The 26653-nt window shown below is 51.8% G+C and overlaps 1 protein-coding gene across 3 annotated transcripts in view; it reads left to right on the top strand.

The window, feature by feature from the left end:
- The window catches only part of TBC1D1 (TBC1 domain family member 1), a 204104-nt gene that overhangs the window by 89644 nt on the left and 87807 nt on the right, over nucleotides 1-26653 (top strand). The window contains exon 1 of one of the 3 annotated variants that reach the window (XM_056125551.1): nucleotides 10817-10960. The exons of the other annotated variants lie outside the window; for them this stretch is intronic. Within the exon in view, the coding sequence (XP_055981526.1) occupies nucleotides 10931-10960 (30 nt within the window). The 5' untranslated portion in view covers nucleotides 10817-10930. Of the gene's footprint in view, nucleotides 1-10816; nucleotides 10961-26653 lie in introns of those variants that run through there. 3 annotated transcript variants of the gene reach the window in all.

The raw sequence follows: 26653 nt of genomic DNA, 5'->3' as shown, positions 1-26653 counted from the left end.
ATCACAAACCGAACAGCCAAAATGTAATAGTCACACACTGAATATATTTCCCATCAGTTACTCAAACCCCCTTCCGGCTCCCAGATCCTTGGAATTTCCTGCTAGGAAGGCAATAAAGGTATTCTTTGTTGTGCTAATGAGGTGATTTTTTGGAAAGCCCCTGGGTTGCCAGGGCAACCAACCTGGTGATTAAGGATTTGGAACTTTCACTCCCACTCTCCCATCTTGGGAGGAGGGGAGGAGGACCGGAGTTGGAGTCCAGTCGCCAATGACCAGTGATGGAATCAGTCTTGCCCCATGTGATAAAGCCTGTTTGGACCCAGCGGGTGGGGTTTAGAGAGCTTCTGGTTGGGTCTCCATGGAAATGGGGATGAGAGCATCACACCCAGTGCACCAGAGCCTTTTCTGCACTCTCTGCCCCGCACATCTCTTCCACCTGGCTGTTCCGAGGAGAGCCTTGTCTAGAAAATCCGACCTACAGTAAGCCAAATGCCAGCGTTCTGAGGGCTGCTGGCGCAGGAGTCCAGGCCGAGAAGGTGGGCGCCTCAGAAGCACGAGTCTGGACTGGTAGGGCCCCAGTGCCTGGGATCACACTTGCCTTGCAAGTCTTGTGGGGCGAGGGCAGTCTAGAGAGCTGAGCCCTAAACTGAAGGGACCGGAAGTTATCCCCAGAGAGAAGCAGAATGGTGTTGAGTGGAAGTCACCGTGTTTGCCAGAGTGGGGGAATCCACACGTGCTAAGTGATGGTGGCTTCATGGTGCCGGGCTCTGGCGGCTCTGGCGCTGAGTTCCTTGGGCAGTGGGGTCTTCCCGGCTCTGGTGCAAGCAGGCTGAGCTCGTGAGATCCTCTTCCTCCTCCTCCTCCTCCTCCTCCTCCTCCGCCTCCTCCTCTCCTCCTCCTCCTGCTCCTCCTCCTCCTGCTCCTCCTCCTCTCCTCCTCCTCCTCCTCCTCCTCCTCCTCTTCCTCCTTCTCCTCCTCTTCCTCCTCTCTTCCTACTCCTCCTGCTTCTCCTGTTTTTCCTTCTCTTCCTCCTGCTTCTCCTCTTCTTCCTCCTGGTGCTTCTCCTTCTCTTTTTCCTTCTCCTCCTCCTCCTGCTCCTCCTCCTGCTTCTCCTCCTCCCACTCCTCCTCCTCCTTTTCCTCCTTCTCCTCCTCCTCCTGCTTCTCCTTCTGTTTTTCCTCCTCTTCATCCTCCTGTGCTTCTCCTCCTCCTCTTCCTCCCCTTCCTCCTCCTCCTCCCCTTCCTCCTCCTCCTCCTCCTCCTCCTCCTCTTAGAGCTGGAGTTGCAGAGTTCATTGGGCAGGGCTGGAGGCTCATGGTCAGGCTTAGTAGGGAGCAGCTCTGACAGTTTCTAGGTATCCCCCTCTTTTATTTGCTCAACAATATTTTTTCCCTCCTAACACAGTTTTATGTTGGCAAAGGATGGTTGCACAACCTCAACTATCATTCTCTAAAATCCTCTCCCTAGGATCCTCTGTAATGTCCCATGAAAATTGAGCTGGTGTGGGGTCGGAGTGATAGTATAACAAGTAGGGTGCTTGCCTGAACATAGCAGATGGGGCCAAAATATAAGCAGAGAGAGAGAGAGAGAGAGAGAGACACAGAGAGAGACACAGAGAGAGAGACACAGAGACACAGAAAGAAACAAGAAAGAAGTAAAGAAAATAAAAAAGAAAAGAAAATTGAGCTGGTGAGGCATTAAAGCATCCCATCAAGGGGACAGAGAAGTAGTACAGTGGGTAGGGTGCTAGCCTTGATCTGACTGTCCCCAGATTTCTGCCAACACATATGGACCCCTGAGTCCTCCCTGAGCACAGAATCAAGAGTAAGCTCTCTGCATCATTGAGTGTGGCCACAAACAACCAAATAAAATTACTAATGCGTCCCTTTAGGTTTTTGGCTGGGGGAGGTTTGGGCCACACTTAATGGTACTTGGGGGCTACTCCTGGCTCAGTGCTCTGTGATAGCTCTGGGTAGTTCTCAGCACAAGGTGTGGAGTTCGAACTCAGGATACCCATGTGCAGAGCTAAGTCATCCCTTGGAAGTCCATGGAAAGATGGCAGTCCTGGGTCTACAGTAGATCCTATTGGCACAGGTCTATTGCAAATGCCTCTTAACTCTCCTCCAACAAACGTTTGTTTCTTCGTCTTTGTTTTTGTGAAGTACAGATTCCCTGCAATCCCACCCAAGCCCCGTTGACTGTTGCAGTGACTGGGGTTGCACACAAGCTCGATCAGGGTGTGGGCTGGGGGTTCCACCATGATCACAGGCCTTGAATGCTCTGGGTTCTGTGATGTGCTGGGAACTGCATGTTGTTATAACATAGGGATCTGTATATTGTTATAATGCTGAGGTCCCTGAGCGCAGGGCAACCAGGACCATGCTTGGGACATGTGGGCAGCACCAGATACCAAGGTTTTGTCCTCACTTTCAGGGCAGGTGGTTTCGTCACTGGCCTTTGCATAGGATTGGTGTCCAGGGACCATATGTGGTGCTGGGACTGGATCCCAGGTGGGCTGCTGGCAACCGAGCACTTTAACCTCTGGTACTATCTTGAGGCCCTCCCTTAAGAGATGTGGGGGATTGAAGATGGGGCTGCAACATGCTCTCTGGGCATTGCGGGGACTGGATTTGGGCTGTGCCCTGGGCTCATTCCTGACTCTCCTCAGGGATCACTCCTGGCGGGCCTCAGGGAATCAGATGTAGTGCTGGGGGTCAAACTGGAGTTGATCAGGGGTAAGACAGCTGTACTAACCTCTGTACTATTGATGTTGGTGGGCCCCACAGGTGGCTCATGTGAAGTGTGGAGGAGAAAGACGGTCACTTTCTCTGATCCACCTCTGCCACCCAGGACCCAGGATTACTGGGTTCTTGTCTCATCTCACAGAAAGGAATTTCAGGAGTAGACGAGCAGTGAAATTACAGTTTTTATTTGGAGGTTTTGAAGGGAAGGAGGAAGAGAAAGTGGGAAAGAGTGGAGAGTAACATGTTTGAAGAGAGAACCCGAGCTTCTCCAAGGGCGGAGAGAGCCCCTACAATATCCCGACATTAGACAGGAAAGCATGAATGTACACATCTCAAGAGGGGAGATGCAGGCAACATATGTGCTTGAACACGTGGGTACAAGCAGCACATGGGCTTGGGCAGCGTATGTGTGCCCTTCCTCTGTTCAGGTGGCTTTTATAGGGATGTCTTGGTCTGGCTTGTTCTGAAGTCTTCTCCGGGCTGAATCACTAAAGTTAATCGGATTAAGGGAGAGGTCTGAGGGCGTTGGAGGAATTTCCTTCATGGGGAGCGTTCCGATCTCCTCAGGGTCGGTTGCTGGCGCCAGGTGAGGGTCTTATCAGGCCTTAGTTCCTGTTTTCTGCAAGGTTGGCTTTCACAATGTCAGAGCTATTCCTAGAAAATTTACTGCCATCGCCTGTCATTCCCTATCTCCCTGTCTGTGTACATCACTCTCTTTCCCACCCACTGTTTTGTTAAGTAGGTAAAGGCAAAAGGTAAAGGCCCTCCCGTTGATCATCGATTTGCTCAAGCGGGCCCAGTAACGTCTCCATTGGAGACTTTGTTGTTACTGTGTCTGGCATATCGAATACTCTCGGTAGCTTGCCGGGCTCTCCGAGAGGGGCGGAGGAATCGAACTCGGGTCGGCCATGTTGGCCGCGTGTAAGGCGAACGCCCTACCCGCTGTGCTATCAGAATAATAGGATTGGCTCTCAATCCTGACAGTCAACATCGCTGTCATTATATGTATTTATTTTGGATGGTGTAGAAATTATTACTATATATATTTCGTGTAAACTTAGCACAGCATATGGTATAGAAATACATATCTATACATATAGAAATATATAGTTTAGTATTGTGGGATAGCATTAGTTTTTTCCTTCCTCCTCCACCTGTTTTCCTCCAATGAAGCAAGGAGTTTAGGTTTACTAACCATCACAGTGTTCCCAAGCACTTCCATTTCCTCAGTATTCATCTTTAACTTCTCCTTTAACTTCTTTAATTATCTTTAACTTCTCCTTTTATGTCCCTATCTGTTAATCACTCCTTTCCCCTAACCAGAACCTGTGACTTGTAAAATCAGATTCTTCAGAGATCTGAATTTTGTATTTGTAATTGAAATATTGCTTTTCTCTTTCCCTTTTGGCCTTTGCATAGAGCAATGTCCTTTTTGTATAGACACAGGAAGACAGTTAATGCTATGCTTTTGTTACTTGGGAGTTAAATGACTCCCAATAATATTTACTCCTGGACATATGTCATATATACTTGACTTAAGTCTCAGTTGCCCTTAGTTCCTGGCACCCCAAAAGGAGGTCCCAACGAAGGGACTGGATGGACCAAAGCAAGCTGTGAGCTACCCTGGCATCAAAATGGGACAGGCCAAGTGCCATAAAACTTATAGTAAGTTAAGAGCATGGTCATGGACAAATTCTGTCATGACCTAAAAATAAGGAACTGGACAAGGACCCTGCAGGGATTAGGAAAGATTAATCTGTTTGAGGACTATAATCTGGCATCTCCTGTCCCAAGGAGAGCCACCCTATAGGCTTAATATTTCTCTTACTGTGTCCATACAGAATGACTGGAAAGATTATTAAGAAGTAACTTTAAGGGGCTGGAGCAATAACACAGCGGGTAGGGCATTTGCCTTGCATGAGGCAACCCAGGTTCAATTCCCAGCATCCCATATGGTCCCCCGAGCATCACCAGGAGTAATTTCTGGGTGCAGAACCAGGAATAACCCCTGTGCATCACCAGGTGTGACACCCAAAAACCAACAAACAAACAAACAAACAAAAGAAGTAAATTTAAGATGACCATTGTGTAATTGGTACCCCTAACACTTGGTGATTGTTCTATATAACTAAGGTTGTGAGGCTGGGCTGCGTGAGAAGGAATATGGGAGTGAGTGAGACTGGAAGAGGCAGAGGAAGACTAGATTAGAATAAATGGCAATTGATCACCAACCAGACTGGCCCCTGTTTCCTCCTTCTTTTGTCTATCACCGTTGGCCATCCGAGGTGGGAAAGTGGCCTGACCACCGAACCCGGAGAGTGTGTCCACACCCATTTTTTGTGAACACACACAAGTAGATAGCATAAAATATTCAATATCATTTAATACATGTGATTTGTAACAGATGATGCACACAGTCACATTGACGCACTTCCAAGCCTTAAGTAAACCAAGGGCCAGCACCCATAATGTCCCCATTCAGCCCACACAGTGTGCTCGGCTGAGTGTAGTGTTTTGATCACCAAGGATGAATTCTCCATGTCCCCCGCCTGGCCCTCATTACCCCTTCATCCATCCCGCCTGCCCTTTTAGGTCCCTGAATTTGATTGTGCCCCAGAGCAGCAAAATCATTTGCCCTCCACTCCGCCCCTTCCAAGATGCGGCAGTTAATGGACAGACTGGGCTGGGGACCAAGCATTGTCTGAGATCCATCAATGACCGACTCTGTCTGGAGGTTTCTCCTCTTGGGCTGAAAGGGAACCACCTGGTAGCTATTGAAAATTACAGCTGCCCGGGCCTGAGAGGTACCTTGGGTAGGGTGCTGCATGCTGTCAAGTCAGGCTCTATTCCCAGCATCGCAAATTGTTTCCTGAGCCTCATCAGGGGTGATCCTTGAGCAACAGAGCCAGGAGGCCAGGAGTAAGGCCTGACACTTTGGCTGTGGCCAAAATAGAGAGAGAGAGAAAGAGAGAGAGAGAGAAGAGAGAAGAGGAGGTAGGAGAGGAGGGGGTGGGAGAGAGGTGAGGAAGAGAGGAGAGGAAAGGAAAGGAGAGAAAGAATGGGGGAGAGAGAGGAGAGAAGAGGGAGAAAGAGGGAGGGAGCAAGAGAGAGGGAGGGAGCGAGAGACAGAGAGAGAGAGGGAGAGGGGGGAGAGGAGAGGAGAACAAAGGAAAGGAGAGAGAAGGGGGAGAGAGGAGGAAGAGTAAGAGAGGGAGAGGGAGGGAGGGGGAGAGAGAGGGAAGGGGGAGAGAGAGCATCTTGGCTTACATACAGCTTCTTGGGGGGAAGGTACGTTTTCGGCTGAGAGGTTGTGTGGCATTTTCAGGGAAATTGTTTTGAGTATGCCATTAGTTAGCCTGGCTGATGTTAATGTTTAATAAAGTCCGATTATTACAGAGGCTTTCTTTGTGCAGTGTGATGGGCAAGCCACAGGTTGGCAGTGAACTAAAACATTTCACGGGGCTCCAGGGCCAGAGCCGTGGCTGAAGGGAAAGCCCACACCCGCCTGCAGGGTGAGAGCTGGGCTCAGTTCCCGGCAGGGCAAAATAAAATGAAAAAGTACCTTCCAAGTTTTAATGATTTTGATTTGGGGGCGTACTCAGAGGTGCTCAGGACCCTGTGCTCAGGAGTGACTCTTGGTGTGCTTAGGGGAACACCATATGTGGTGCTGGGGATTTGAACCTGGGTCGTCAGGATCCAGGCAAGGGCCTAACCCCCATCTCTAACTGTTTCTCCTGCCCCTACCATGGATATTTCTTAAGTGTAAGGTGTACAGTTCTTGGGGGTTACTCGCTATGAAGGCTCGGAGTTGGTCTGTCCACTCCTGGATCAGGCAGAGGGAAACCTTTCTGGGTCAGGAGAGCTTTAGTCTCTCCCCGCCATTTTTAAAAAAATTTTTTTATTATTTTTATATTTTATTTTTTAATAAATCATTGTGAGGTACAGTTACAGACTTACAAACTTTTGTGCTTGCGTTTCAATCATACAATGACCGAGTACCCATCCTTCCACCAGTGCCCATTCTCCACCACCAATGGTCCCAGTATCCCTCCCCAACCCCCCCCCCCCCCCCCCCCCCGCCTCTGTGGCAGACACATTTCCTTATTCCCTTTTACTCTCTCTCTCCATTTAGGTGTTATGATTTTTGATACAGTTATTAAGTGGCCATCATGTTTGGTCTATAGTCTACTTTCAGCACGCATCCCCCATCCCAAGCGAGTCCTCCAAACGTTCTTTACTTTCTACCAGGTTTTTTTTTGCTTTGCTTTTTGGGTCACAGCCAGCAATGCTCAGGAGTTACTCCTGGCTCTGCACTCAGGAATTACTTCTGACGGTGCAGGGGGGGACCATATGGGATGCTGGGGATCGAACCCAGGTCTGCTGCGTGCAAGGTAAATGCCCTTCCTGCTGGCTATCGCTCCAGCCCCCTCTACCAGGTTTTAGCTCTTTGTTATGTTTATGTCACCTGCAGGTCATAAACATTTTTTTCAGTTTCAGGATTTGGTCTGAATGTGTGTGTGTGTGTGTGTGTGTGTGTATACATATATCTTTTTTTTTTTCAGGAAATACTTCTTATTCTCCTAAATGTAATGCAGTCTTATATTTTCCCTTCTTCCCCTTTGTCCAAGTGTGTATCACAGAGGTAATTCTTAAGTCAATTTTTTTTTTTGGCGGGGGAAGAGAGTTTTGGGGGGGGGGGCATACCTGGTTGTATTTTGGGCTTTTTCCTGGCTCTGTTATCAGGTGTTTATCCTGATGGTGTTCTGGGGTCCTCAGGGGTGCTGGGGACCAGGTCAGCTGCATTCAAGGCGTGCCTTACTTATAGTGTCCAGTTGCTGAACCACTTTCTGAAAGGATTGTTGGTCATTAATTAATTAATTAATTAATTAATTAATTTTTTTTGAGCCACACTTGGCAGTGGTCAGGGATCACTCCTGGGGTGAAAGGGATCAGATCCAGGTCAGACACATGCAAGGCAAGTGCCCTACCCATTGTACTATCTCTCCAGCTCCATCAGTAATATTTTTTGGGGGAGAATAGGGGGTATTTGGGCTCAAGGATCACTCCTGGGGAGGAACAGGGGACCATATGCTGGGGATCGAAACTGGGTTGGCCACATACAAGCTAAGCGCCTTACCTGCTGTGCTATCGCTATAGTGGCCCCAGTAATTAATTTTTTAAGATAGATTAACATGAATGAATTGCATCCTGGTGCATCTCAAACTTTTTTTTAACACTAACAAAGCTTTCATGTTTGAGCTTCAGTCATACAATGATCAAACACCCATCCTTCTACCAGAGCACATTTTCTACCACCAATATCCCCAGTCTCCTTACCCCCCCATCCTACCCCTCCCCCTGCCTCTATGGCAGAGTTTCCCTCTCTCTCTCTCTCTCTCTCTCTCCCTCCCTCCCTCCCTCCCTCCCTCCTCTTATGGGCATTATGATTTGCAATACAGATACTGAGAGGCCATCATGTTTGGTCCTCAGTCTACTTTCAGCACACATCTCCCATCACGAGCCATCCCTCCAACCATCATTGATCTAGCAATCCCTTCTTTATCCCAGCTACAATCTCCCCCGGCTCATAAGGCAGGCTTCCAACAGTGGAGAAATCTCCCTGGCCCTGTCTCTACTGTCTTTGGGTGTTAGTCTCATATTATGCTATTTTGTATTCCACAAATGAGTGCAGTCATTCTATTTCTGTCCCTCTCTTTCTGACTCATTTCACTTAGCATGATACTCTCCATGACCATCCACTTAAAAGCAAGTTTTATTACTTCATCGTTCCTAAAAGCTGCATAATATTCCATTGTATAGATGTACCAATGTTTCTTTAAACCAGCTGTCTGTTCTCGGGCCCTTGGGCTGTTTCCATATTCTGGCAATTGTGAACAGTGCTGCAATGAACATACTGGTGCAAAGTGTATCTCAAACTTAATATGCATACTAGCAACCTGAAATCACGGTGAAATAATGCTAATGTCCAATCTGCTCAGGGTAGGGCAGGGCCAGTATTTCTTTTTTCTTTCTTTTTTTTTTTTTTTTTTAGTTCTGTAAAGTATCTATTCTTCTTTTAAAAATTTAATTTTTAGAATGTAGTTCACAATATTTTATTACATCTAATATTGAACACCAATCCCACCACCATGACACCTTCCCACCACCATATTTCAGATGTTTCCGTCCCAAACCCCAAGCCCTGCCCCAAAGAAGAACCAAAACGATTTATTTTATATTGTCTGTTATGAATAAACCGCTGAAAATGCTCCAGAAAACTTCCCTTAGAGGAGAGTATGTGAAGATTGTTGCATTTCACCCAGGAGCCATTAAGCTCTTCTAGACGAGATTACTAATATGTTGTTAAAGGTTGAGTCTTCCGCTACTCTTGGAGTATGAGTGGTGTGAGGTATGAGATTTCACGTGTGCAGCTGCAAATGCGGCTGCATGGTCCAGGGTTTATTTGTGAAGCTCCACCGGAGCGTGTGGAGAGCGAGGGCCAGTATTTCTACAAAATGCCCAGGTGATCTGAGATTGCTGGACTGTGGACCATACTTTTGAGTAGCAAGGCTGTGGAACCTGGAAGGGCTCTTTTTGGAGGAGGTACCAAGCAATGCTTCGGAAACCTACTCCCCCACCCCTCGCAGCGATACTCTGCCAAGTGGACCCACCACTGTTCCATGCAAGGGCCCCAGGATGCCAGGCTACTAGGGCTGGGAGATGCAGGGGATACCCAGGCGGGGCTGGCCCCCTAAGATGCTTTGGGAACACGTGGTGTTGGGAAGCGTAGCCAAAAGTTGCCCTCCTGTGTCAAGCTGGAAAGTTGGACGCTCAGCAATGCCTACATGCACTCCATGCATCCATGGCCCTGGCAGGCTGTTGTCCGGGACTCGTTGCTGGGCAGCAGATTGTCCATCTCAGGTTCAGGCTCAGGGCAGCCAGGCTCGCGCACGCCCCTTCTGTTCCCCGCAAGCGCTGCGAGCACTGTGTGTGGGAGCAGTGAGGGCCACGGTACCATCCCCAGCAAGCTCCTCCGCGGGCACAAAAGCTGAAAGTGTGTGTGTTGGGGGTGGGGTGGGGTGGAGACGAGGCTGTCACGTGGGCGACCCCCGCAGCACCAAGGTCCTGTTTCCAACACCATAATCAGGCGCGTCGTGACCCCTAATCATTGCAACAGTAAGCTAGAGGACAGCTAGGGAAGGAGGAACACGCCCCCGCCCCAACCCCAGCACTTCCCCAAGACAGTCTTAGAGTCCTTCACAAATGACCCAGGTAGAAGGTCACCACTCCTTTGTTTCGTTTCGGTGTTTGGGCCACACCCGGCTCTGCCCTCAGATTACTCCTGGCAGCGGTGGGGGGACCACAGGGGATGCCCAGGATCTGACCAGACTTGGCTCCTTGGCTCAGTGCAAGCGCCCTACCCACTGCGCTCTCTCTTTGGCCCCCCACAAAGGCTTTTTTTTTTTTTTTTTTGCACGTGGAAGCCTGGTCTGAAATCCAGCCCACCAACCTTTGTAACTCCCCAGAGTCCGGGGACCGGAGGGCACCGGGGGGAGGGGGGGTAGCCAATCTGCGTGCCTGCGTCTCCAAGAACCCCCCACCCCCCACCCCCGGCTCGGGTATTGCGAAGGTCCCAGGAAACGCGGGCCCTTTTGTTCAGGGGCCTTTTGTTCAGGGATGGCCCGGGGCTGCGGGAGGCTGGCAAGAGTTGGCGGGACGCCCCCACGCTAGGCCTCCAGCGGGAGCTTCCCTCCGGCGCTCCCTGCCCGGCTCACCCCGAGGCCCGGGAGCGGCGCGCCCCGCTCGCCCGGGGTCCGCCTGGAGGAGGAGGAGGAGGAGGAGGAAGAGGACCCGGGGCGCGCTGCGCTTCCCGCCGCGCGGCGGGCGCGGGCCGGCTGGGCGGGGTAGACCGCGCTCGGGCCGCTCCCGGGGCTCCGCGCAGCGCCCCCCCCCCCCCACCGGCTCTCCCCACCCACCCACTTCCCTTCCTCGTCCCGGCAGCCCCGCGGCCGCGACCTCGGCGGGCAGTGACGAGCGGGGAGGAGCCGCGCCGGCCGCGGGGGAGCGATGCCCGCGCCCCGCCGCGCCCCGAGCCCGCCCCCGGCTGCCGCCCGCCGCCGCCTCCCGGGCTGGCGGCGGGACTGAGCGGGAGCGGCGGGCCGGGACGCGCCGCCGGCCGGCCCGCGATGTCCCCATTGTTCAGCTGGGTGGCCAAGGTAGGCGGCGGTTACCGGGCGCTCGGCGCGCAACCGTCGGGGAACGCGCGGGGGGCGCGGCGCGCGCGGGGAGAGGTGGAGGTGGGGGGACCCGGGGCCCGGCCACCAGGTGCGCTCTCGGTCCGGGGGTGCCCGTCCCGTTTTCCAGGGCCGGGGCGGCGAGGACCGGGGCGCCCCTCCGCCTCGCCGGACCCCCCGCGCGGCCAAGCCGGCCGGTGGGGACCCACCCGCGTGGCTCCGTCGTCCCCCGATCTAAGTTTGCGCCGGGGTGTCGGGGGGTCCCTCGGTGGAATGCGGCGCGCTCGGAGTCCCGGAGTCAAAAATAAAACTCAAAAAGCTGGGTTTTAGGAAGGTTTGAGATCTGCCTTTGCTTGGCTAAGTAAGTTCTTTCTGCTTGCTGCTTTCCTCAAAGTTTAGAATTTTTTTTTCTGTTTTCTTCTTTCAGCGCTGGGATCTCTTTGGGGGTGCCCCTGGGGGTCAGAGATCTAGGCAGGGCTTCGCGGTCGCGGAAGCGAAGCGGGTAGGAGACGATTTCTAGCGTTCCCACCAGCTGGGGAGTGTAGTGGATCTTCCCCCCCCCCCAAAAAAAAAAAAAACAAAACCAAACCCTCGGCAGTGCCAGATTTGGGGTGATAACGCTGCTCCCCAGCTTTTAAAGGCCCCATAGGTCAGTGGGGCATCATTCTCGCACGCCTCCTCTGCTGTCCACTTGACTGGCTGGCCCACTTTCCGGGATGGCAGGTTGAGGAATGAGCTGCTTTTTCGGAAGAACCCGTTAGGCATTCCTGCACAAACAATAATGGGCCAGTTCTGGACTACACTTAAAAAAAAAAAAAAGAAAGTGTTCTTGTTTAAAAAAATAAAAAAACAACAAACCTGTTTTGTGAGTCAGATAAGGCCTGCCTCATTTAAGTGTTAATAAAATGGAGACACAGAAAACAGATAATAGTTGTTAGGCTGACCGCTGCGATCCAGCTTGCATTTCCGAACTCTCACCAGAACCCCCACTTCCTGAAACACAGCTGGTGGCCAAGTGGGGGCCACAGAAAGTCTTGCCCTTTTAAAGTGGTTTTTGTTCCAAAGAATGAAAAGCGATAATGCCCAGATTTTCTGGTCTGAAGTGATGGCTAATCAGCCTTTTGGAAAGTAATGTTACAATTTTCAAAAGGTGTTGTGTAGATGAAAATAAATACAAAGTATTTTGTCTGCTTCCATTTTACACACTTGAGAGACTGAGAGTAAGTCAAGTTCTGGTGTCTAACTTTGATACTATGAGGTCAAAAGGAGCAACGAAGAACTCCTGCTTTGTTCAAAAATCATTGAGAGGGCCTGATGGATCCCTATGGTCCCCCGAGCACAGAGCCAGGAGTAACCCTGAGCATCACCAGGTATGGGCCCCCCAAAACAAAACAAAACAAAACAAAATTATTACGAGGGAACTAAATCTCTGTATCACATCCGATCCCCCGAGCCCTGTCAGGAGTGATTCCTGAGCACAAGAGTCAGGATTAAGCTCTGAGCACAGTGGGGTATAGCCAATAAACAGTAAAATCACTGAGGCATGTCTTAGGTCTGGGAAGAAGCTCAAAGGAATGGAGCTCGTACCTTGTGTATGGAATCTCCATTTCTATCTGGTGCTGCTGGGTCCCTGAACACTAAGTGCCAGGGCCCAAATTTGTAGAATTTTGTAGAATTTTGGTAGGCCACAGCTGGCATGCTTGTACTTCATACTCGGGGGAGGGCTCCCACACGCAGAGCTTGATCTTCGGCTCCTTGAGCTATCTCCCCAGTGTAAGAATTCAGTCTTAGGGGCCAGAGAGATAGTACAGCAGATAGGATACGTGCTTTGCATGTGGCTGACCGGGATTCAATCCCAGTACCCCATATTGCATGCAGGGGACATCCATATTGTCCCCTGCGCCCTCCGGGAGTAATCCCTGAGTACAGAGCTAGGAATTAGCCCTGAGCAACATCAAGTGTGCCCCCTCCAACCAAAAAAAAAAAAAAAGAAAAGAAAAGAAAAGAAAGTTAATTAAAAAAAAACCAAAACCATCCCCATGGCATATTCGATATACAAAAACAGTAACAAGTCTCACAGTGGAGATGTTACTGGTGCCCGCTTGAGCAAATTGATGAACAATGGGACGACAGTGCTACAGTGCTACTGTTAGTACTATTTTCAAGTTTTTTTCTTTTCCAAGACATGTTTAATAAGGTACTTTTCTCTAGAGGAGGGAGATGGACTTACTTTCTTTGTGGAGGTGAGCTTGATCACAGACCAAAATCTGTTTCCAAAAACAGATTTGCCATATGGGGAAGGAAGGATGGTCAGGTGTCCTGCTCTGTCTCTGGGGGGGGGTGGGGGATGGGGGAGGACGGAACAGTGCCTCTGTAAAGCTCATGAGCTGCACCTGTGTTGCTATTTGCCTTAAACACGGAACCCTTCCAAAATTGTTTCAGACAACATCAAAACTATAGGACCAGAGCCATAGCATAGTGGGAGGGCATTTGCCTTGCACGCAGCTGACCCGACATCCCATAGGGCTCTCGAGCACCACCAGGAGTGGTTCCTGAGAGCAGAGCCAGGTAACTCTGAGCATTGCCAGGTGTGACCCAAAAAGCCAAAACCAAAAAAACAAAACAAAACTGTAGAGTGTTTTTATTTTTATTATTATTATTTTTACTTTTGGGGTCCCACCTGGCGATGCACAGGGGTTACTGATGACTCATATGCTCAAGAATTACTCCTGGCGGTGCTTGGTGGACCATATGGGATGCTGGGAATTGAACCCGGGTTGGCGGCATGCAGGGCAAACGCCCTACCTGCTGTGCTATTGCTCCAGCCCCTGTACAGTGTTTTTGGAGCACATTTCACAGATACCATGGGGGCAGCCACCACCAGCAGTGCTTAGGGCTCTTCCTCGCTCTGGGCATGGGTGGGATCAAACAAGTCATTTGCAAGGCTGGTACTTTCACTCTCTCTCAGACCCTCCCTTCATTAACATAATTTAAATTTTCTTTTGGGGCCACACCTGGTGGTGTTCAGGTGCTTATTCCTGGCTCTGCACTCTGGGGTCACTTACCATGTAGGGATGCTGGGGGTCCAACCTGGAGCCGCCAGGTCTAAGGAAAACACCCTAGCAGCTTTATCATCGCTACCACCCCTTAACATATTTTTTTAGACGTGTGCTCCGGGCCAGAGAGGTTGCTCAGCCTGCGGTTCATTAACACACACCCCTGAGAGCCATGCTGGCCAAGGCCCAAGGCCCCCTCCCCACCTCCAAAACCAAAGAAGGGAAAATAGGACTGCTTCTGGTTTCCTTTTCCTAGGTGGTAGGTATTAAAGTTGTACCCTGAAATTAAGAGCTTTTTACGGCTAGCGTTCTTCAGTGAGGGCTTCCAGGATATGAAATGCTTTGGATTTACAGATTAGCAGTGGCGTTCTATGGAGCCTCTTGAGTTTATGTCGCGGACTGCACATGGTATGCAGTCCCAGTGCCCGGATACTCAGTGCTGGTGGATTATAGTCCGTTGAGAAAACTAGCGCTCATACCCCTCCCTTAAACCCTTTCATAGCAAGTTTGTTTCTTTTTCAAAAGTATTTTGACGGGGACTAGAGGGATATCACAGCGGGTAGGGCGTTTGCCTTGCATGTGACCGACCCTGGTTCAATTCCCAGCATCCCATATGGTCCCCCCGAGCACTGCCAGGAGTTACTCCTGAGTGCAGAGCAAGAGGAACCCCTGAACATCGCTGGGTGTGACACAAAAAAGCAAAATAAATAAAAAATAAAGCAAATGCATAAAAAAATGGTTTGACCTTTGTTAACTAGCTTGACAGTGACAGGGAGCCGGCAGAGAGGGTGGTGGGAGTCTTTTATGCAGATGTATGACTAAGCATGATTTATTTGACTTGGGTGATGCCTTGATAACTGTACCAATGTTGAAGAGCGAGCGATTTCATGGTGTAGGAATAAAGCAAAAAATGGGGAATTTTTTTTCTTTTTTGCTTTTTGGGTCACATTCGGTGATGCACAGGGGTTACTCCTAGCTCTGCACCCAGGAATCCTGGCAGTGCTCACGGGACCATATGGGATGCTGGGGATCGAACTCGGGTTAACTGTCTGCAAGGTAAATGCCCCACCAACTCTATTATGGCTCCAGTCCCCAAATTGGGAAATTTTAACTGGAAATACTTCTTTTAAAAAATGTGATTAAGGGGCCAGAGCAATAGGACAGCATGTAGGGCACATGCCTTGCATGTGGCCAACCCTGGTTCCATCCTTGGCATCCCATATTGCCCCTGAAGCCAGGAGTGATTCCTGAACACTGCTGGAAGTGGTAAAAAAAAAACTAGGGAGAAGGGGAGGGGAGGCGAATCCTTTCATATAATAATCCCTCCTTGGAATTTTAGAAAAATTGGATGTGGGGCTGGGGGTATGGCTCAAGTGACACATGTGTGAGACCCTGGGTTTGATCCCCAGCACTGCAAAAAGGAAAAATGTGCATTGTCACTCAACCACGATCTGGAGTATAAGACCAGTGCATAATGGATCACAAGAAATTGGACCAGGATTAGCAGACTGTGATTTCTTGATTAATCTTTCCCTGGTGATTCAAGACATTTGAATTTTCACATAGGTAGTAAAGTATTTCTGAGGTGCAGTTTCAGACTAACCCCGCAGAAACCCCCAAGGATGTGGCACTTTTGAGTGTTTGTGCTCCACCTTGGACCTGTCAGTGCTGGTCAGTGCCAGTCACTGCAGCAGGACAGCGGGACCCTGGGCAGCTGGATTTGCACCTATCCACAAGGGCGGTGGCTGAGGTTGTTGCTGGTTTCTCAGTGGACTTTAGCTATGCTGATGTCAGTTTGTCAGATTAAAGTGGGAAAAGGTGGAATTAATAGGATCCAATCTGTTGAGTTTTCGAATCCACATTGGTTTCTTAGAGTCTGTGGCATGCATTAAGTTGGTTTTCCAGTGCTTGTTATTTATTCATTGGGTTCCCCCTGTGAACCAGGCACCACTACTGCACCGAAGGAGTTGGTTCACTTTGCACAATAGGTTTATCTTTTAGTAAGAGAGCTAAGTATTTAAAAAATGCTTTGGGGTGAGGGGAGGCGGGAGTTTGTACTGTGGTTCGGGCGCACGCCTAGCATATATTCTACCTGCGTTCTGTTCTCGAACCATAGTACCATTCCTCTGAGCATTGCTGGGTACAGCCCAGGAGGTCCCTGAACGCTGCTGGGTTGGACCAGGTATCCCTGGCACCCCAAGAACCCGGTTGGCAGAGAATCACCATAGGAACCCCCAGGTCTTCTGAACACTACGTGGAAATCCCCTCCAGTGATTAGGGAAGGAATCCTTTCATAAAATAATCCCTCCTTGGTATTTCATGTAAATATTTCCCCATATATTGGCCTCACTTAAAATAGAGGTCCATTCAAGAGGTCAATTCATAAATGTGCTCACTCACCAGTTACTGATCGAGTAGTTACTGGGTGCCAGGTACTGTTTTAGGAGCTGGAAGTTTAGCAGTGATCAGAAGCAGACCAGTCCAGCCCCTGGTCTGGTGGAACTCAGTTCTAGACGGGAAAGAGAGCAAAGAAATTTGCAAACAGGACGATTTCTTTCTTTGGGGGAGGGGGGCGCACCTGGTTGTGCTCAGGGATCACTTCTGATGGTGTTTGGGGGGGCTCTGTGCAGTGACCCAACCATTTGTACTCTCTTCCCTGCCTCGAGGGTGCCAGGAGGAAATGCAAACGCGGCTGTGTGCGGTCGAGGCTGGGGTGGAGAGCGTCAGGTGGATGGAGGAAGGACATGAAGCGTGTTCTGAGCAGAGAGAACAGCAGTGGCCTGGAGGAGGCAGGGGGGGGGGGATGGGGACGGGCGTGCTGGAGGGGAGAGAGGGGCCCTGATGGGTGAATGGAGGCTGCAGGGCACCGTGCCTGACGCGGTCGCTGGGCGTGGGCGTGGGAAGCAGGTGACGTGTGTGAGAGCTTTGGCCTCCGGGACATATGGGCTGCAGGTAGGGAGCACATAGGCGGCCCTTGTGGATCCGGCCTGCCGATGGCGATGGTTGGTGGGACTTGGTGAGGGACGACAGATCACGGTTCTTTCCCTCTCCGGCTGCTGCGACCACAGGCTCTGCCACTGGTCTGCCCGAGCTCGGTGTGCAGGATGGAGCGTGAACGGCTTCTTCCAAGCCGAATCCAGTTCAGCCCGTCCCGGGCTGGCCGCTTCACGCCTCTCAGGCGCCGTCTCGTCCACTGTAGATCGGGTTTAGTTATTGACCTTTGAGGTTTCCTGCTGACTGCCCAGTCCACCTCGCTGCCCCCCCCCCACCCCGGCCTGGCTTCTAGATTTGCCCTTGTGTTTGTTTCCCAGACTCCTGGGGATCCTTCCTGTTAGGGAACCCCCCCACTGCGTACTGACACCTGCCCAGCGTCCCCCCAATCGTCCCACTGTGGGTCATTCAGAATATCCAGCTCAGATGTTTCCGGGAGTCTCTCCTGGCTTTGAATCAGCCAAATGGTCCCTTGGATTTGAGAAATGTGTGGTTGGGGCTGAGTGTGTGAGGCGCCCCCAGGACCCCTGCCCTGCCCCCCCACCCCGGGAGCGCCGCTGGCCAAGAGCCATGGTCACCCGGCTGCAGCTCTCAGGGACAAGAGATAGACACGCAGGGCTGTGAAACCCCAGCTGCTCGCAGACCTTTGAGCCCAGCGCTGGGCCTCTGACGGAAAGGAGGCAGGTCGGAGTTTGCTCCCCGGACAGACCTGGTTCTCGGGGCCGCCCTCCCTGAACCCTGATCTCCCGTCTGGTGCTGCTGGTGACCGGGAGGACAGGGGCCATGGCAAAGAGAAGGCATGAAGGCATTTCCTTCGCTCTGGGCCACCACCTTGTGAGGCCGTGCCCGGGGGCGGCCAAGTGGCAGGTGGTCCAAGGGGTGGGACCCACCCACAGGGCAGGGCCTTCCTGGAGTAGGGAACGGGGCTCCGGAGAAAGCTGAGTCACAGGCTGATGCCAGAACCGAGGCCGAGAGTGGACAGCAGAGTGGGATTGAGGGGGCACAGGGTACACGCGGGCTTCGGGTATCCAAGCCCCCCTCTCCCGCAGACTCCCGGAGCTGTGTCGTCGTTCTTCTCATCAGTGCTCACCCGAGGTGCATCCCGTCTTCTTTCCTTTCTGGTGGTCCCCAGGGACGATGGCCTGGCAAAGAAAGGCTTGTCAGGAGCAATGGTGCTTGTTTGCCTGAGTGTCTGGGAATTATTCAGTGTTGCTCACCTACCAACTCCGTTTGCCTGGTTTTGGAGACCAGTGGTGGGGAGTTCACTCTGGGGGCCACACCCAGCTGTGCTCAGGGGTTGCTTTGTGCAGTGCTTGAGGCCCCTGTAGTGCCGGGGATTGAAGCGGGCCACCTGTGTATCAGGCATGTGCTCAGCCTCTTACTCGCCAGCCGCAGACCAGTGAATTCTTTTTTTTTTTTTTTTTGCTTTTTGGGTCACACCTAGATTTGCACAGGGGTTATTCCTGGTTCATGCACTCAGGAATTACTCCTGGCGGTGCTCGGGAAACCATATGGGATGATCCTGGGAATCGAACCCGGGCTGGCTGTGTGCAAGGCAAATGCCCTACCCGCTGTGCTATTGCTCCAGCCCCCAAAAACAGTGAATTGTTGTTTGCTTGGGGGGCACACCTGGCGATACTCAGGGACCACTCCTGGTAGACTCGGGAGATCACCTGGGCACCTGAGACAGAACCTGGGTCTGCCGCATGCAAGACAAGTGCCCTACCCACTGTACTTTCTCTCTAGCCCCGGGAGCAGTGATTTTTTTTTTTTTATAATTTATTTCTTTATTGAATCACTGTGGGAAAAGTTACAGAGCTTTCGGGTTTAGGTCTCAGTCATGTAAGTATCAAACACATTTCCCTTTACCAATACTTATTTTTAACCGCGCACCCCAATAGAACCCCACCTCCCACCCCTCCCAATTCCTGTGAGGCAGATGAGTTCTAGTTAACACTCTATCTACTTTGACTAAATTCATGTTTCGATAAAAGATGCACCATTATTATTTAGAGTTTACGACCACCCCCCCCCCCCAAATCAGACATGCTGAAAAAGCGTTGTGAAATGATTTGCTTTCTACAGCTGGGTTTAAGAATTAAATGATGTCGCGGCCACACGGTTTTGGATTTCTGCTATTTTACTTATTAACCCTGGAAGTATTTCTATTAAAAGTTAGATAGTTAAGAGATTGGTTTCTGTGCTCTGGAGTCGTGGCCGTGCCGGAGAGCCGCTCGCGGGGGGCAGGGGAGCAGTGAATTTTATTTTATATTTTTCTACTCTCGGAGAGCCTGGCAAGCTACCGAGAGTATCAAGCCCGCAAGGCAAAGCCTGGCAAGCTACTCATGATGTATTTGATATGCTAAACACAGTAACAACGAGTCTCACGGTGGAGACGTTACTTGGCCCGCTCGAGCAAATCGATGAACATCGGGAGGACAGTGCTACTCCCAGGAAAGTCAACTCAAGTGGAACAAATTACCCGGGTTCAAGGAACCTCAGAATTAGGAGCGAGCCCTTCGTTATGATCCAGCAGCCCCAAGGAGCTCTACAGACTGTCACTGGTGTAACTGGTGTGATTGTTACCGTGACTCCGGACTCTCTTCCATAGGAGAAAAGGGTCACGCAGAGCAGTGAAGGAGTTCGCACTGGATGGCGGAACTCACTGGTGGCAGATCTTGGACCGCTGGAATCTGCATGCCTCGCCGAGAGTCCCTGTGTTGATGTTTGGGCCTCTTGTTACTCAAGCACTTGGCTAAAAGTCAAGTCACGCACAGCTCCCTAAACAATACACCGCGTTTCACAGCCCACGTACAACACGGCTGTGCCCGTAATTCACTGTGGCTTCTATTTCCTCTGGTCAGTCCTGTAAGTAGGTGCAGGTGCTCGTGGAGCCTGGCGTCTGAGAGGAAGCCGATGGGGACAGCTGGCGGGGTGGGTGGGGATCCGCTGACGCGTGAAGGCAGCACCAAGTGAACCGCGCACAGAAGCCACCAGGCCAGGGGGTGGTGATGTGGCTCCTGCTCGTGTCCGCCCTGACCTGCCAACTCACGGGCCCAGGAGATGGGGTGCACGTGTAGACTGTAGCTCTCCTCTGCTGGGGAAGAAACTGCTCAGGCAAATGTCGCTTGCAAAGCCGGTTTGGTTTTTTTTTTTTCAAATATTATTTTTTAAAATTTGTTTTTATTTTATTTTGCTTTTTGGGTCACACCCGGCAATATATAGGGGTTACTCCTGGCTCTGCACTCAGTAATTACCGCAGCGGTGCTCAGGGGACCATATGGGATGCTGAGAATCGAACCTGGGTCGGCCCCATGCAAGGCAAACGCCCTACCCGCTGTGCTATCACTCCAGTCCCTTTCTCTGTTTTGTTATTGTTGTTGTTGTTTGTTTTATTTGGGGGCTGCACCTGGCTGTGCTCAGGGGATCGAACCCTGGTCTGCCGCCTGCAAAGCAAGGACCCTACCCTATCTCTTTGGCTCCAAATTGGGGTTTCAAGAAGGAAACTCCTCACAAGAGCACGGACACAGGTCCTGGATGTGTTTCTGGAGTCAGAGAAGGGCCAGCTCTGGTCCTGGGAGCAGCTGGCATCCCAGTCTTGCTGGACGAGATGCTGGGGTTCCCTCGTCCCTGTCCTCGACAGTAGTTTCAAGAAGCAGGATTGGGGCCCTCGAGCATACTTCATGGCTGCAGTGCGTGTTATTTCTGGGGAGACCTGGGTTCAGGCCCCAGCACTTCCAAGTGTGCCTGCATAGCACTGGGCCGGGAGTAGCTCTGGTGCTGTCATGGGTGAAGCCTGAGGTCCTGAGAGACAGCTCAGAGGGCTCGTGTCTGTGCTTAGGATGCGGCCGGCCCAGGTTTCATTACCCAAACCTCACGTTCCTGTGAGCACTGTTGGGAGGGAGTCTGAGTAGCGCCCCAGGCCAGAGGGGTAGTTTCTGAGAATCACTGTGTGTGGCCCCAAATAAAAAAAAAATTAAGGCAAAATTATCTGGCTCTGGGGCTGGAGCAATAGCACAGCGGGTAGAGCGTCTGCCTTGCATGCAACTGACGCGGGTTCGATTCCCAGCATCCCATATGATCCCCTGAGCACCACCAGGAGTAATTCCTCAGTGCAGAGCCAGGAGTAAACCCTGAGCATCACCGGGTGTGACCCAAAAAGAAAAAAAAAAAGACAAATTATCTGGCTCTTCTTTATTTTTTTATTTTTAAAATTTTAAAAGATTTTTTTATTAGTGAATCACCGTGAAGTAGTTACAAACTTACGAACTTTCATGTTTGCATCACAGTTATACAATGATCATTTACCCATCCCTATACCAGTCTGGCTTTTTATGTTTTAGCTCTTCTGCCCGTGCTGTGTCTGTCGTGAAAGGATTAGAACACGTGCAGGATATGAAACAAGAGCGCAGATGTTAGGGAAATGTTTTCAAAATTGGTGCGTACAATGGAGACTAATAAAGTGGAACTAGTGCTATTTTTGTTTGTGGTTTGGACCACACCTGGGAGTGCTTGGGGGCTACTCTCCGTTCTGTGCTCAGGGGTCACTCCCCGCGGAGCTTGTGGGCCCAGGCGGGGCTGGGGATGGAACCCAGGGCCTCCCTCATGCAGAGCTGGTGCTCAGCCCTCGCAGCCGATGTCGCTGGCCCAAGGAATCAGTCACAGCCAGAGCCCTGGTTTCCCTGATGGTGGTTTGTGGGGGATGAGAATGGGAGAGAGGAGAGGAGCATCGGTGGGCACAGGGGAGATAGGTCAGGGCCGGCGGGAAGTGAGACAGCTCTGGGGAGGGCAGGCCCATGGCCAGGGGACCAGAGGCCCTCACCTTCATTTTGGTGCCGTTGTTGACCTGAGCGGCGGCCGCCAGCGCCTGCTGCTCTTCCTGGAGCACTTGGAGTCCTGTTGCATCCTCGAGAACTATTCGGTTAGTGAATTCGGTTCCCCACTGCAGCCATTCTCCCCAGCTGGTGGTCATGCCCGGAGCAGTCACCCGCTCGGGCCAGGTCGTGCGTTTCCTGTCGGTCTTTGGCTGGTGGGTGCTCTGGGAGCAACTGTCACAGGGAGGACCCCTGAGTGTCCAGACACGGTGTCTGGTGGGCGGATACAGGGAACGTGGACCTCTAACCCCCTCTGGGGCACATGTCTGTTGACGGACCCATTGTGCCAGGCATTGCCACTAAGTTTCTGGGGTCAGTTCTCTGAATTCAGTCTTTTTTCTTTTCTTTAAAAAAGTGATTCTATTTATCTGGATTTTGGGGTCACACCTGGTGATACTCAGGCATTACTCCCAGCTCTAAACTCAGGAATCACAACAGTGGTGCTCGGGGGACCATATGGGATGCTGGGGATCGAACCCAGGTCGGCCATGTGCAAGGCAAACGCCCTCCCCCCTGTACTATTGCTCGGGCCCTCTCAGTCTCGTTTCTTCCCCTGGCTTAGCCAAGGGCTCTCAAGTGGTGCTCAGGAGACTTGGGGGGCAGTGTGGGGGGGGGCAGACTCAGTGATTCTGAGCTGGCTGTGTTCAGTATGAGGCCCAGAATGCAGTGCCTCTCAGTCCCTGGTGCTGGGGACTGGCTGGGCCCCCCCAGACGTGGTGCCTGGGATCAGGCGGGAGTCAGCTGCATGCATGCCGGGGGCCCTGATTTCTGTCTCTCAGCCAGGTACCCACTGCAGTCCTTCTTCTGCTCAGTGAGGACGCTGTGCTGAGTGATGCCAGGATTGGTCTTAAGGTCTGCTCTTGTCAGCATTGACAGTCTGCCTTTGTAAGGGAGAGAGGGGCCCGGGATGGAGCCCCTGCCCAGCTGTGAGAGGGGGACTTGTCACCCCGGAGCTTCTCAGCAGGGATGTGTTCATCCTCTGAGTGTTCTCCAGAATGTGGAGGACTCATCTATGTAAGAGAAAGCACAGGAGCTGAGAGGGTACAGGGGTTGCGCACATGACTTACAAGCCATTGATCTGGGTGCAATCCCTGGTTCTCCATAAGGTCCTGAGTACCTTCAAGAGTGATCCCTGATCCCACCCTGCCTCTCCCTTTGGTTCTCTCCTTTTGGGTGCTGTGGTTTGCAGAAGAGGCATTGGGTGGCAATCATGTTCGGTCTAGAGTCTACTTTCAGGTGGGAGGGATACTGGGATTGGTGGGGGTGGAGAATGGGCACTGGTGATGGGATGGGTACTCAATCATTGTATAACTGAAACCCAAGCACAAAAACTTGTAAGTCTACAACTGTATCTCATGGTATTTCACTAAAAAAAAAAAATCCCCTCCCCCCAAAAAAAAGAGTGATCCCTGAGCACAGAGTGAGAGTCAGCCCTGAGCAGAGCCAGGAGTCAGCCCTGAGTACAAGCCAGGAGTGATCCCTGAGTGCAGAGCCAGGAGTCAGCCCTGAGCACAGAGCCGGGAGTGATCTCTGAGCACAGAGCCAGGAGTGATCCCCGAGCACAGAGCCAGGAGTTAGTCCTGAGTGCAGACTCAGGAGTGATCCTGAGCAGTGTTAGGTGCCGTCTTAAAACAAAAATGGAGAGACAGACAGACACATACACAAACAGAGAGTGGGGGAGGGGAGGAGAGGGGAGGGGGAAGGGAGGGGAGGAGAGGAGAAGAGAGGAGAGGAGATTTCTAAGTACTGTTCCCTTTTGGTTCTCTGTTTTAGGCCACGCCAGATATTTTCTCTGAGGCTACTTTCAGCTTGGTGCCCGAGGGTGGCTCAGGGGCCAAGCTATTGCCGTCAGATACGGGAATTATGGTGGGAGTGGGGGGGCATGGAGCCCGTCATGGGCAGCCTTGGTGACCTCACTCAGGGCTCAGGGCTGCCTTGGTTTCCCTTTGCCAAATATGGGAGCTGGGAAGGGCCCCTGCAGCTATTTCTGAAGTTCCTCTGCTTTCTCCAAGTGCCGGGAGGAATTTCTCCAACTTCCAGGGAGTCTCAACTCCAGGAAACCGTGTGCTGGCCCATGAGGTAGAGTCTCCAGTTTTGAAAAGCTTGAAAAGTGGGCAGGAAGTGTGTTGTTTGGCGGAGTGCATGACCGTCAGCCCACTCTAGGCGTTGTATGGGCCACGTGGTCCTTTGCGGGAAGTTTTCTTCCCAGGGTGGACCCAGAGGAAGTTTGTCATCGGGGAGAAATCAAGGGCACAATTTGGAAATGGTGTTTGCCCACAGACAGACCTGCCAGGCCATAGTGATGCTCTCTTTGGTGGCCTTTGATTTTGAGAAAGATAACACATTTGGGGGGACTGGAGTGATAGCACAGCGGGTAGGGCATTTGCCTTGCATGCAGCCAACCCGGGTTTGATTCCTAGCATCCCATATGATCCCCCGAGCACTGCCAGGAGTAATTCCTGAGTGCATGAGCCAGGAGTAATCCTGTACATTGCCGGGTGTGATCCTAAAAGCCCCCCCCCCCCCCAAAAAAAAAGATAAGATGTTTCCAAGTCTCACGGTCACGGTCCTCCCGTTGTTCATCGATTTGCTCGAGCGGGCCCAGTAACGTCTCCATTGGAGACTTTGTTGTTACTGTGTTTGGCATATCGAATACGTCACGGGGAGCTTGCCAGGCTCTGCCGTGCGGGCGAGATACTCTCGGTAGCTTGCCGGGCTCTCCTAGAGGGGCGGAGGAATCGAACTCGGGTTGGCCATGTTGGCTGCGTGCAAGGCAAACGCCCTACCGCTGTGCTATTGCTCCAGCCCTTCCAAGTCTAAAAGATGATTCCCCCCCCTCCCCCCCCGCCTGCCATGTGGTCTCAGCCCTGGCCTCACATGAGGGAGACTCTGGGTTTGATTTCTGGTATTCCCGCCTTCCCCCACCTCCAAGAAAAACAACAGGTTTCAACTGTAAATGTTGGCATCAGGAATATAATCTAGGGGCCAGAACGATAGTACAGCAGGGAGAGTACTTGCCTTGCATGTGGCCGACCTGGGTTCGATCCCCGGCATCCATTATGATCCCCTGAGCACCGCCAGGAGTAATTCCTGAGTGCAGAGCCAGGAGGAACCTCTGAGTATCACTTGGTGTGACCCAAAAAGCCCCCTCACAAAAAAAAAAGAAAGATAATACAAATGCCCACATCAGAGTGATGGATTTGTGACCTCCTGTATGTTGGTCATTAACCTGGCATCATGTGATGATGTGCTGATATGCTAGGTCAGAACCGTGTTGATGTGAACACGAGTCCCAAGTAGCCATGTTGCTGGGCTGTGCGTTTTCTCTGCCATTCGGAGCGCCCTGTAGGGAGCAGCACCGGAAGGTTCTTACTGCGCCCGAGCGTCCAGTGGGGCTGCAGGGCTAGTCGGTGCCTGTCTAGCCGCAGGGGGAGAGTGCCTTGCTGAGGCATGAGCCCTTCGGCTCTTTAGTTTCTGCCCCCTGTGCTGGTGATGACTGAATCCCCCCCCCCCCCCGAGCTCAGTGTGCTAGATCACCCCATCTGGGGTCCTTGGGGTACATCCAGACATTCTAGGCCAAGAAACCCAGCTTCGGGGCTGCTGCAGTAATATGCGGGTAGGTGCTTGCCTTGCATAGGACTGTACTGGGTTCGCTCCCCATCCCTGCTATGGTCCCCTGAGCTCAGAGTCAGGTGTGATCCCTGAGCACTGTCAGGTCAGGCCCAAACCAACCCTGTACACTGGAAAACACTGTAAAGAAAGAAATCCAACTTCGGGCTGGAGCCATAGTACAGTGGGTAGGGCATTTATCTTGCACGCAGCCAGCATGGGTTCGATCCCCAGCCTTCTGTATGGTTCCCTGGGCGCCGCCAGGAGTAATTCCTGAGCATCTCTGGATGTGGTCCGGAAACAAAACAAAAAAAGCAATCCCGCTGATCACAGGCCACGAATAGCCCCTTCTCAGCGCTGTGTGCTTGGGAGCCCATAACTGCTCAGGGCAGGGTGCCCGCCCTGCAGAAACTGTCACTCTGGCAGTGATTTCCCGATGGACAGGTCCCCCCTGGGTGGGCTTACTGCTGATTTTATTGTAGGGTTTTTGTTTGTATGGGGGCCTTCAGCTGCCAAGGCTTACTCCTGGCTCTGCAGTCAGGGATCACCCTCAGTGGGCTGGGGGGTGAGGGGGGCGCTCAATGGGATGTTGGGGATCAAACCCGGGTGATTCTCATGCAAGGCTCACACTACCCCCTTTTCTGTTGCTCCAGTCTGTATTGTTTTAAACTGTTTTCTGAGCACAAAGCCCAAAATAGCTGCTAATCACTGCTGGATGTGACCCCCCCCCCAAAAAAATATACACCGAAATAAAAACCCAGAAATAATCTCTGTTGGCCTTGGGGGAGTCATGAGGAGAGAGAAATCAGAACTGTGGGAGGTCTTCCTTAAGATATTTACCGAACAGCAGTGCCTGGCCCCCTGCAAGGTCTGAAACAGATAAACTACTTTGCTTGTGCCTTTTGTCCCCTAGGACTCAGGGGCACCGTATTCCTGTTAGCCTTCCCCACCCCACAAGTGAGATCTCACGTCGAAGAATTTGTGAGCTTAGGAGCTCAGCAGTGGAATCCTTTTCCTGCTTAGCAGGGAGCGAGAGCGAGAACAGGAGCGGGTGGAAGCGGGTGCGGGTAGCTGGTAGCCGGTAGCCAGCCCGGCCCTCTCCCGGCTCGGGCCGGCTGCCTGGAAGCCTTCCCAGCAGCAGCTCT

Source organism: Sorex fumeus, unplaced genomic scaffold (assembly GCF_029834395.1).
Source record: "Sorex fumeus unplaced genomic scaffold, SorFum_2.1 ptg000055l, whole genome shotgun sequence".
Classification (NCBI taxonomy): Eukaryota; Metazoa; Chordata; class Mammalia; order Eulipotyphla; family Soricidae; genus Sorex; species Sorex fumeus.
Note: the sequence above shows the minus strand (reverse complement) of the source record. Positions and strands in the feature narration are given on the sequence as shown.